Below are 12,282 nucleotides of genomic sequence, written 5' to 3'. Positions count from 1 at the left end.
CGTCCCGGGAGGAAGGTCTCAGTTATGACCGGGCCGGCTTTTCTCAAAGGAGAAAGTCACTTTAGGTAACGCGCCAGGAGGCTGGGGGGTGAGGGCGGGGGGGGGGACCCAGCGCCGCGCCTTGCAAGGCCGAGTTGCCATCCAAACACAAGTAAACAGAGCGGCAAGGTCGGGGGCGGGGCGGGGCTGGGCGGGCCTCCCAGGGGCGGTCCCAGAACGTTCCCCGGCTCCTGAGCGTTCGGCGTTGGGCGGGGCCAGAACGCGGAGCCGTGAACATTCGAATCGCGGCGCTTCGGGGAGGGATCGCGGGCGGGGACTGCGGTCCACGCCACTGGCACCGCTGAAATGTGATGGACCGCGGAGGGGGAGGCTCAGACGCCGACCAAACGTCGCCGGAGTCGAAGGCCAGCGGCTCGCGAGGAAGCCCGGCCGCGGGGAGAAGGAGGGCTGCGCAGGGCCACCCCACGCCACCGACGCCGCCCGCCCGCCCGCCCGCCCGGTCGGCCAGCCCAGGGACGGGGCCCGCTGCCGGAGAAGACCTCGGCAGAGCGGGAGCGGCCGGCCGCTGCGGAGCGACCCCTCCGAGCGGGCCTCCCGGAACATGCGCGACGCTCCCTGGCTGAGCCCTGGAGGGGTCTCCCGCCCGTCCCGCGTGGATCTAATGTCGCGGCCAGGACTCTAGGAGCGCCGGGCCAGATCGAGCTTGCGAAGGAAGCTGCCCGGGGGAGGGAGGTAAGTCGCCGGCCCGCACCGGTCCCGCGCCCTGCCTGCCTGCCCGGGGAGGCATCTCTGCCGGCTTCTCGGAGGCGGGAAGGGACCCTGGGACGGACGCGAGGAAGCCCGGCGCCCAGCCCGCGGGCACCACCGGCCTCTCCGCCTCTCCCGCGCCGTCGGGGGCTCTGTCTTCGCCCGGCCCAGGCGCCCTTTCCCTCCCCCCGCAGGCCGGAGCGAACGGGGTCCACCCACCCTACAGCGCCGCCTGTCCGCAGTGAGGATCGGGCTAAAGGCTGACGTTTTCTGCGCGCTTCCTCGGGAGTAGGAGCCGGCCGCTCCGAGGGGCTTGCGTGCCTCCGCGTGGAAGGGCGCTTCGCCTTCGCGCTCAGCCAGCGGGCAGGCGGAGAGGGAAGGAGCCCCGCGTTTACTTTCGGTTTGGACGGCCGCCCTTCGCCTCCGAGCAGGGGCAGATCTGTCGGCCGCCCCGACCGGGCTCTTCTCGGCCGCTCCGTCGGGTCTGGGGGCGGCCTCCAGGACGTGGAGCAGGCCGGGGCCCTCAGCAGGGAAGCGGGCTGGGTGTCGCCTTCCCCCTTTCCTGCTCCTCTTTATCCACCCGCTCCGGGGAATCCTTCCGGCGCCCCCGCCGCAGGCTGCAGCCTCCGTTTAGTTAGGCAAATGAGCGCCGATGCCATCTCCGATCCAAGAGCTCCCAACAAGGGCTCCATCTGCTAGAAGCTGGCCTTCTCCCCCCCTCCCCACACGCGGCAGGCGTGGTCTTTCACTCTCACATCAAAGCCAACGTGACCCTCCCTCCGTTTGTAAGGAACACTTGAAACGCCAGACCCCCCCCCTCCCCCGAGTCACCTCGGGAACAAGCTCGTTCTGTAGACTTTGATTCAGTGAAGGATCCGGAGTGGGAAGGGAAGTGACCGCGCGCCTAAATAACAGCCGTGTTTCAGTCGCGCCCTGACTACCAGCGAACCCTCCAAGGAAAGGGCTACACACGAGCGGAAGGGCCCAATTGCCTCTCGCCGCCTCTGGAGTTCTAAAATTTGGCCCCTAAGTGGGTTTGCTTTGCATTATAGTCGGAATGATTTCAGGGAAAGGAACTGTTTCTGACCAGTCCCCTTGGGGGACGAAGTGGGAAAGCTTGTAATTGTTTTGTCCGGGATATGGAATAAGATCCGACGTTTCCCCGGCCTTTGTGCCTATACGCCCTGCGCGGTGGAAACTGAAAGGTCTAAAAGGAGTCAGTATAATCATAGATCTTTAAAAATCCTTATCCTTACATATATATATTTAAAAGTCTGTGTCTTCGTGTGAAGTATCACCTTTCTCCCCCCCACCCCCAGGTGCACGACCTAAACACGTGTTTTTAGGAAAATGTCACACAGAATTTAAAAAATGTCTGAATTGTGCTGGTAGACCCCATTGTGTATTGGGATATACGTCTGAAAAAAATGTTTTTAGCGCTGAGTTGTGTGGATTCGGTTTTGAGCAACAATTATTACTAAAAAAAACCAAGTCCACTTTCCCAAATGAGCGGCTAAGGAGTGTATTTTTGGGAGCCTGCGAAAACACAAAATCTGTTTCCATTTTTAAACTAATCCAAATTTCAGTCAAACGATACACACATAACTTTGTGTTATATTTCACTCTCATTCTTGTCAGAAACGAAATAACGGCCGGAGAAGGAAACCCAATAGAGAATAATCCATTTTTTAGAAGGAAAAAGGAGATCTGTGAATGCGGGTCGCTGGTTTCTCAGGAAGGGCCTAGCATGGCACCCAGCCTTCTCCACCCACCCTCCATGGCTTTGCTTTGAGGGTAATGTCAGGTCTCTCCAGCGGGAGTCTCTTTCGGGCCAGGGCCTCAACCGGCCACCCCCAGGCCAGCGGTCCCACCGACAGAACTAAAACAAGCTTGCGGAGCGGCCTCCCTCTGCCGCCGAGAGACATTTTTAAAGCGGATGGAGGGAAAACTGAAGGCGCAGCGCGCAGAGGAATCCGTGGCACTGAAGTGACCCCCTGGCCCACGGGCCCGGTGCAAGGGGGCACGGGCGGGGGAAGGGAGCGGGTGGGGGGGGGGGCGGCTGTTGCGCCTCACGAGGATTGGAATACGGGACGGAAGCTGCTAGTGGAGCTCAGATCCTGGAAAAAGCGAGCTTCTCTTTGGGGAGAGATTCCGACCGTTTATGCACTGGGAACTTCACTGCCCCAGCTTCCATGCAAGAACACAAATTGGGGGCAGATGAGGTGCACCGGGCCAAATGCTCCCCCATGTGGGTGCAAGAAGAGGTGGGGCAACCTGCCAAGACTAAAACTCCAGCCTGCAGTCCGGCATGAAACTTCCAGTGCATAAACGGTCTCCCAAGGGCAATTAGCCTTCCCGCAGAATGTTGTCGCCCCGTGATATCATCGGAGCCACCTTTGGGGCAGCCTCTGCTCCTCCGTTGCGAAAAAGCCCCCTAGAAATGGGCCATCCCCTGAGACAAGGAAAGGCCAGCCGAAGAAGAGTGATGGTCATTTTAAAGATGCGTCCCCAGCCAAAGAGCCCCCGCCTTGACCCTGGCCCGCCTACGAAACTGGCGCGGTTCTCTGTTGGGGAAGTGAAGGGGGGGCGACGGTGGGCAAGGGCTGGGGGGCAGAGTGGCGTTGGAGGGGGCTGAGGGGAACCCTCCGGCAAGGCGCAAGATGAGGAGACCCCCAGAGCTGGCTTAGGATCCTTGACCCGTCCAACAGCCACAGCCAGGCGCGACGCCCGCGCCCTCGATGCGGGGACGGAGGGAGAGCAGCGCCCTCGAAGGCCTTGGGGCTCCTCTCGTCCCGGGGGTGGGTGGGTGGGAGCCAGCCCTCGAGAGGGAGGGAGACAGAAAGCGCCGCATGAGGCCGAGCCAGACTCTCCCGGCAGCTTGTCCCTGGTCCCCCTCCCCCCCTGCCCAGCGGCTCGGAGGGCCTCTTGTTCGGTTTCCCACCCGCCTCGCCAAGCGCTGCCCGCGGGCTCCCAGAGCCCTTCAAGCAAGCGGAGGAGGGAAGAGGCGAGCTCCTGGCGCAGAGACGGGCGGCCTCCGCAACTCCGGAAGGCAGGGGAGGGGGGTCACGCTCAGGCCCACACGCCTTCCCCGGGGGTCCGTGGTTGCCAGAATCGGGACCGGCCATGGTAGGTGGCCCACTTGGAGGGGGGGTGTGAAGCCCACGTGTGAGCCAATCAGCAGCCTGCTCCCTTTCTCCCGCTCCCGGAGTGACTCCGAATTGCCTGGGTTGTGCGGCTGCAGGAGGAGCGCGCGGCTGGGAAAGTGGCTGCTGGCGCGGGGGAGGGAGGGGTTCCTTAGCCGCCCTCCCCCGCTGGGCTCTGCCCGCGGGCAGACAGGAGCACTCGGCCGGCTGTCCTCCTGGGTGGCGACCCGGGCCGGGCCAGCTGGAAGGCCTCTGGATTTATTTAGAACCTGCCGCGCTGGCGGGGCCGAGAGGGAGGGCGACGTGTTGCTTTTCTCTCTTTCAATTATCTTGATAAATGAGTTGTTGGTGACGGAAGAAAAATAAGCTTTCCGGATCGAATAAAGCGGGCAGAGCTGTCAAGACCAGACGCCTCCTGGAGGGCAAGCGCGCTCCCGCCTGCCCTCGCTCTCGCCGGCGGCCGGCCCGGGCCTGGTTTCTCTCCCCAGGAGACCGGCCCGGCGCAATTAAGCAGAGGGCAGCCGGCTTCAAACAACCCCCCTCCCCGCCGACCCCAGCGCCTCCAAGGCCTTCTCCAGCTGCAGAAACCCGACGGCCGGCGGGCCCGGGGCGCTGGCGCCCTCCCTCCCGATTCAGAGGCAAGACCTCACGGCCGGAGGCGGCAGGATCGGGGCGCAAGGGCCGGAGCCTTTTCCAGGGCCAGTCGCCCGGGCTCCAAATGCGAGGGAGGGAGTCGGTGGCCTGCCCCCCAGGCGTTAGGAGGGAGCCTCAGCCAGCAATTTGGGGGAGGGAAGGAGTTTGTCGCCCAGTCGCGGCTGGTTTGAGGCGACCCCGTGGGATTCTCACGGCAAGGGGCATTAGGGGTGGCTTGCCACTGGCTGCAGGTTTGCAGCTGCAGAGAAAGATGCCAAGAAAGGCCAGGCGCCGGCCACGATCCTGTGGCCAGGGACTGATGAGTAAAGGCCAGTCATCGAAGTAGTACCCGGGAGGGCGGAGTGGACGCTGCGATCCTACACACGCAGGATTCTGGAATCCTTCCGCCTCGGCCTCCACAGGCCTGCTTAGACCCGGGATATCGGTTTTTATTCTGGTTCAGTTTCATTGAAACGCCGTGTCAAAGGAGGGCCAATGGCGCAGAGCACCTGCTGTCTAGCAAACAGGAACCCAGTAGGCCGAAGCGACCGTCCTCAAGTGTTTTGCGCCGAACCCCTTCCCTTTTAGCCGTTCTGGCCTCTAAAAATACAAAATGGAGTCCTTGCTCCGATTTCTTTTTTCGCCCCAAAGAGGAAATGTGTTTCTCTCTTCCCGCCTGAGAAGGAACACCGCAGGCCCCGGGAAGGGCCTTCAGCTCCTCCTAAGCTCCGAGGACTCCCTCGGGTGTCTCTGGTTGGCCCCGGGCACAGCGGAGCGCAGGAGGCGGGGAGGCCTTGAACCCGCCGACCCGGGACGGAGGCGCCCAGCTCGCTTCCAAGGCCGCTCGGGCTTCCCCAGGGCTGCCAAAGGCCGGGGCCTGCAGACCGGGCGTGGGAGGCTTCCCACCACTCGTCGCGACGCTTGGACGGGGGTCCCCTCGCCGCTCTCCCTGCCTGGATGCCCTCCACGGGAAGCGGGCCACGGCTTCCCCAGGCCCGCCCGGCAGCTTGGCCCTGCCGCTCGCCCCCGCCCTCCTCCTCGTCGTCTCCCGGAGAGAAGGCCCGAAAGCGAGAGTCAGGAGCAAGTCGGACTGACCCGGGCCTCCTGCCTCCCTACTTGCGGCCTGGCCTAGGAGGCTGCCGCCCTCGAGGGGCCTGGGCTCTGGACCCGCAGGGAGCCTGCAGCCTCGGAAACAGCCGCGCCCAAGACACCTGCCCGGGGCCGGCCACGCCCCTGCCCGCCAGGTGCGCTCTCCAGTCGTTTTCGGCTCCCCACTTTATTAGACAGCCCCTTTTCTTAGTGAAGACTTTCTTTACAGCTGCCTGGTTATGAAGCCCGGGTTTCTTCCATGGCGTTCTGATCTCCCGGCCTCTCCTGCTGGCCAGCAGCAAGCGCCTCCTCTCGCCTCCGCGTCTCGTGTGCATGGGCTCCGAACTGACACGCGTCTCTCTCCCCCCTCCCCTCTTGTTCCCCGTGTGTTGCTGCAGGAGCCGCGTTCCCGGAGCAAGGCGCCCGTCCGCTAGGCCCAGCGCAGGCCAGGCCCGGCCCGGGACGATGGGGAGCAAGGCCCTGCCGGCGCCGATCCCGCTGCACCCGTCGCTGCAGCTGACCAACTACTCGTTCCTGCAGGCCGTCAACACCTTCCCGGCCGCCGTGGACCACCTGCAGGGCCTCTACGGCCTGAGCGCCGTGCACACCATGCACATGAACCACTGGACGCTGGGCTGCTACGCCGCCGCCGCCGCCGCCACCACCGCCGCCACGGCCACGGCGGGCGGCGCGACGGGCCCGGCCGAGCTGAGCCGCTGCTCGGCGCTGAGCGAGATGGCGGCGGCGCAGGGCCTGGTGGAGCGCTTCCCCTTCCCGGCGCTGCCCTTCGCCACGCACCTCTTCCACCCCAAGCAGGCCGCCGCCATCGCCCACGTGCTGCCGGCCCTGCGCAAGGAGCGGCCCCGCTTCGACTTCGCCAACCTGGCCGCCGCCGCCACGCAGGACGACCCGCCCAAGGCGCACCAGGCGGCGGCGGCAGCGGCGGCGCAGGCGCACGGCGAGCTGGCCAAGCTGGGCGGCCCCCTGTCGGCGGCGCTGGGCAAGCTGTCCCCGGACCGGAAGCCGGCGCGCGGCAGGCTGCCGTCCAAGACCAAGAAGGAGTTCATCTGCAAGTTCTGCGGGCGCCACTTCACCAAGTCCTACAACCTGCTCATCCACGAGCGCACCCACACGGACGAGCGGCCCTACACCTGCGACATCTGCCACAAGGCCTTCCGGAGGCAGGACCACCTGCGCGACCACAGGTCAGAGCCCGCTGGCCAACTAGCCGCTGCTACTGGGCAATTGCAAGACGGGGGGCGGGGAGCCCCCTGCAGACCAGCACGATGGGGGTTGGGGGCGAGCCTTCGAGAGCCAAAGCTGCCTTGCCCAGGCACCGGGAGACTTGGACTCTGTGAAGCCCTGCCTTGGAATGCTGGGGTGGAGGGGGTGTCCTAGGGCAGGGGTAGTCAGTCAAATTGTGGTCTTCCAGATGTTCATGGACTACAATCCCCATGAGCAAATGCTGGCAGGGGCTCGTGGGAATTGTAGTCCATGGACATCTGGAGGACCACAGGTTGACTACCCCTGTCCTAGGGGACCACTGCAATGGAATCTAGCCGTTCTACTGTAGGGCTACCCTCTGAAAATATCCGCGGAAGGGGCTGTAGCAGGGTCTGAACTGCAGTCTCCCATGGGGGGGGGGATAATAAATCCGTGCCCATCCTGCAAAGACGTCGTAAGGCGAACAGGGATGAGAACATAGAGTTGCGCTTCGCAACTTGAAGCGCCCTATAAATGCAAGGACGTCCTTCCGTTTAGTGACGGGTAGGATTTATTTCCAGGGAAATGTGACTATGGAGGGCGGGGGCGGCTCGATTGCTCTGGAGGGGGACGATTGCCTTGGCAGGAAATCCCATTGGCTTCAGTGGGGTTGACTGACTTGGAATGGAGCCCCGTGGCCTTCGACGGAACTTGTTTTCTGTCGGAGCTGAGAATAGCAGCCGGGATCGCTTTCCAAAAGAAATATTTTCTGCCACCAATCAAACAGCCCTGCGCTTCCCTTTTCAGCCTCTCTCTTACGCATTTTTGGATGCTGCTTGGAAAAGCAACAAAGCCAAGTGTAGCTCTGTAACCGGGACCCTGCAGCTTCATGCTGTTTTTCAGCAGGGTTGCTGTTTTTAGAAACCTGGGGTGGGGGCAGGGGCGGGAGAGGCAGAAAAATTCTGCAGACTCACTGCAGCAAGTGTGGATCAAGAGTGGGAGGTATTCTTCCTTGAATAAATACTTCCCGCAGATTCTGAGAAATGTACTGTTTTTTTTTTTAATACAGAAGAGCAACAACATATTGGCAAATTTAAAAATACCCCCCTCCCCTTGGCAGAACCTCTGCCCCAACTCAACACAAATGCCTGTTCCCATCCTTCTGGGTCTGTCAAACAGATGTCAGCCCCTGTTTTTCATTCAACTTGTGTTAGTAGAAGGAAAGGAGGACAGAAAAGCATCCAGGTCAAAGGAGGGAAGTGGGGAAAGGTGCAGCACAATTCATCTGACCACAGAGGATAATTTTCGGAGAGATCTGAGTTGGGTGAAACTGTGATTGTTGCAGGAATGGAAGGTGTCTTCCAGTACTGATTCCAATCCCCTATATTGGCTTTCAGGTATATCCATTCCAAAGAAAAACCGTTCAAATGTCAGGAATGTGGGAAAGGATTTTGCCAGTCCAGGACGCTAGCAGTTCATAAAACTTTACACATGCAGGTAAGGTTAGAACGGATCACTTTTAGCCAGTTTACTGCAGACTTTAAAGGTTTATTGAGAATATTTCTGGGATGCTTCTTTGGAGTCCTGCTTGAGGCATCGTACAGTTAATAACCTGAGTGCTAAAACACAAACCGTTGCAATAATAAAAGAGCATTGCTCTTGATACTGAATGGGTATACAATTAAACTTATGTACTCATCATCAGATCATTAAAGAAATCCTCAGCATATCAGGAGTTCGATTTTTGATTTTCAATCTGAATACCCCCCTTTTCACACAAACCTGGAGTTTTAATGTCTTGTTTAGATAAATGTAATGCATTGTTTGGGGGTGCGTGGGTGTAAGTCAATTTGATTAATTCCTTGGGCAAATGGTGGGGATTGTTTATATTCTGGATAACCTTGCACAAAATTGTAATCCAGTGGTGCTTACTTGAGAGGAAGCTGCATCGAATTTAGTGGGGACTCTCATCTGACTAAACATGAACAGGCTCTGGTCCGTTCAGTATTCTGGCAGCCCATGAAACGGAGATTAGGGAGCACATTCTGGTATAAATGTTCCGATGGCAAAGGCTTGTTCTGCCAAAAGCTTGTCCCCAATAGGGCCGAGGCCGAGGCCGGTATCTCTTGGAAGCCAAAGGATTAGTGAGGAACATTTTTCTGTAGATCCCAGAGATCCTGATATGTGATGGGGTGGGAAGAACTGACCTTGACAGCAAGTTATGGCCTTGCAGATAAGAATGTGAGTTTAAAATACGCTTGGGAAGAGCGTGTGTCCTGTGGTCGGCAGTGGGGCTTAACTTCCAACTAAACATCCCAAGGACCAGGCTGTAAAATGTCTCTATCTTGGTTCTAATTTTTTGCCCCTGTAATCCAAATGCTTCATAGAATCATAGAATCCTTGGAAGCCTCCTCTCTTTGAGCCCAGTAGCCCTTATTTCCACCTAAAGTAACAGTCCTGAGCATACTTTGGCAAGAATGCCCCCCACGATTTAGCATTTTTTTTAATGCTCTCCCCCTACGCAAGAAGTTTGGGACAGTATGACTGTCCCCCGCCAGTATCAATTTTATCCTTACCAAGAATGTTAGGCAAAGAAATGAATATGTCCGAATTGATTAATTTCTCTTTGAGGGGGTGTTGTTTTAGAGCAGCCTGTCTTTGCAATGATTTGGCTAATATAGCTTTAGGTGAGGAGCCATATGAGTTGGTTGTCACCAAACAAACTTCAAATCCAGCAGCACCTTCAAGACCATCCAGTTTTCCGGGGCTTGGGAGCTTTTGTGAATTAACAGAATTAACCGATAGCTTCATCGGATATGAAATGAGCCTCAACCCTGGAAAACCGTATTGGTCTTGAACGTGTTGCTGGACTCAGATTATGTCGTGCGACTCTATCTGCCACAGACATAAGGCTCTGTGCCTCTCCTGAAGGGAGCTGTGTCTTAGGGAAGCCCCTGCTGGAATCAGTTTGGCTGGTCCTTAGTGGGAGGGCTGCTTAGTTTTGCTGCAACTGATCAAACACCTGTAAATTATTATCTGCACCCAGGCGGCCCAAGAGAGAAACTGAATCCAGCTCTCCCCTGTGCCACCTGATTCACTTTCTAGTAAATGCACCTGTGGCTGGGAATGCTAGGGCAGCCTAATCCTACTTATGTTTAATCAGAAGTAAGCTGGATGGGGCTTAATACCCAGCAAGTGTGCCTAGGATTGCAGCCTTAATTAGAAGACGCTTGCTTCTGAGTAAGACGGCCGAGGGTTGCCATCACCGGCTTTTTCGGTGAGACGTTGTTGTGCAATGTAGCCAGAGGCCAGAAGCACAGGGGTGGTAATGGTGGCATAAGTAAAGAGAGATTATTTTTTAAGAGAAAAAGAAAGCTCGATAATCCGAGTCGTTTTGTCAAGGCTTAATCCTTTGCTTGCTTCAAATCTGAACAGGAATCTCCACACAAATGCCCCACATGTGGAAGAACCTTTAATCAAAGAAGTAACCTGAAAACTCACCTTCTCACCCATACAGACATCAAGCCCTACAACTGTGAGCAGTGCGGCAAAGTGTTCAGGCGAAACTGTGATCTGCGGAGGCACAGTCTAACTCACACGCCGCGGCAGGACTTCTAGAGCAGCCGAGATTCTCCGCAGGGAGCTTAACTCTGGCTACAGGACTTGACTATAGACAAATCTTTTAAAGCCCGGCGCAACGGGGCACAGATCGGGTAGGGGCCTGATCTTCTGGCCAGACCCTCCGGGGGGAAAGTGAGGAGGGGACGCCGCTGGTCCCACCTGTCTTCCCACTCCCCAGCGCAGGCCGATCACTTGTAGATAATGTTACAGCTCATTTTAGAGCTCTGTACAGAACTTGGTTGTGTGTCTTGTGTTTGTTTCCTACTTCCTTACCAAATGCACGTTGGTAACAACAGCAGCAAAATCTGGGAGTGCAAACGTCTTTTTAAAAAGTGTACTTCAAAATAAAAAAAAAGAGACAAAAAAACTTTTCCCCTCTGGGAAATCTCTGGTGTTTGATTTGTGTTAAATATTCCCCACCCCCACCCCCAAATCCTTCTTTCCTTTGATGAACCACAGGAGTCCCCAGATTTTAAACAAGTCTTTGTTTTGCTTTTACTGCCCGTCTGTAAAAAGGAGACTTTCCTCAGTCTGGGTAAGGCTACAACCCCGTGTGTGTATTTACTGGGGAGCAGGGCACATCAAACACAATGGAAATCGCCTCGCAGTCCACATTCTCTTGGAGGAGACACAAATCTCTTCCCTGGCCTGCCTGTTCCCTTGACCTGCGTCTTCTCCCCGCCGGGGGAGGCAGAAGAACAGGGGCCTGGGAAACGCCCCCGCCCAGCAATTCATTAGTAACTTATTGGCCATCAGAAGCCATAATCGGCTCTTCTTTCCCGATTGCCCGCGATAGCCTCCCGCTTAGACTTTGAACGCGGGCCGGCGATGGGCGGCTGCAGACAGGGACTTTATCCTGCCGAAGAGGCGACTGATAAGGGAACCAACTGCGTCCGCCCTGTCGGCGATGAGACGGGCCCCGCCGGCCGCTCGCCGGCTCCGCGGGGATCTGCTGGAGGGCGGCTGGGGAGCCGGGAGAGCCGTCCTCGGGCGCCGCCCGAGGCCCAGCCGCCGGCCTTGCGGGGGGGAAGGAGGGAGCAGCGGAGGCCGGCCAAGCGCGGCAGCTGCCGGGAGAGCGAAATTGACAGCTCCGGGCGGCCGCCGACAGGAGGAAAGCGGCCAAGAGCGCCGCCGTCGCCGCTGGTGCTGCTGGCAAAGAGGCAGGCAGGCAGGCAGGCAGGCGGGAGGAGAACCGGGGCCCCGGGCCTTGGCGGCCTCGGAGCTGGCCCGTAGACACCGGGAGCCTTCCGACGCCAGGCCGGTGGCCCTGGGCGGCCTGTTGCAGAAGCCCCGGCACCCCACTGCTGGAATTGTTTGGGTACCGGTCCTGCAGGACTCCTGACAAAGCCAGGCCAGGAAGTGACCCCCGCTTTATTTTCAGAGCAAAGGGATTTCATGGCTCAGAAGGAGAAGGGCTGAACCCCCTTTGTAAGGCAAGAGGCGTTTCTCCCTCTTCCCGGAATGGGCTCCCTGCCTCTTAGCTGTTTATTTGACCGTGAAGTGCTTTTAGCCGGCCAAGGCGTTCAGGGTGGCAGATCCTGTGTCTCCCCCCCCCCTTGATCCCCACAACAACCCTGTAAGCCGGGTTAGGCTGGGACAGTGACGGGCCAGTTACCCAGCAGCCTTCATGGCAAAATGGGGATTTGAGGAGGGGTCTCCCATTGTATTCAGCAGCCCCAATAGCCAAGCTTAGCCCAAGCCTAGGAGCGAAGCAGTAGGCTGTACCTGTAGGGGAGACCTCCCCCTCCCCCCCCCCGGGGAGTCCACCGTCACTATGTAGACGAAGACTGGGGCAAATACTTTGTCTCTTGCCTGGAACACCCCAGGGGCTGCCATTGGCCAGGCG

General features: G+C 58.6%; 1 protein-coding gene across 2 annotated transcripts; it reads left to right on the top strand.

Moving 5' to 3' along the window:
• Positions 1-283: 283 nt before the first annotated feature.
• On the top strand, positions 284-10,811 carry OSR2 (odd-skipped related transciption factor 2). Of its 2 annotated transcripts, none has more exons than XM_077351815.1 (4): positions 284-732; positions 6,011-6,817; positions 8,213-8,312; positions 10,251-10,811. In XM_077351815.1, the coding sequence occupies exons 2-4, from the start codon at positions 6,078-6,080 to the stop codon at positions 10,431-10,433; spliced, it is 1,023 nt and encodes a 340-aa protein (XP_077207930.1). In that variant the 5' UTR covers positions 284-732; positions 6,011-6,077; the 3' UTR covers positions 10,434-10,811. The 2 variants fall into 2 exon arrangements, with proteins under 2 accessions (XP_077207930.1, XP_077207931.1); XM_077351816.1 differs by having other exon boundaries at positions 10,333-10,810.
• The last annotated feature ends 1,471 nt before the right edge of the window (positions 10,812-12,282 follow it).

The sequence above is a fragment of the Paroedura picta genome, chromosome 9 (genome assembly GCF_049243985.1).
Source record: "Paroedura picta isolate Pp20150507F chromosome 9, Ppicta_v3.0, whole genome shotgun sequence".
NCBI lineage: Eukaryota > Metazoa > Chordata > Lepidosauria > Squamata > Gekkonidae > Paroedura > Paroedura picta.
This window is presented reverse-complemented; position numbering and strand designations above follow the sequence as displayed.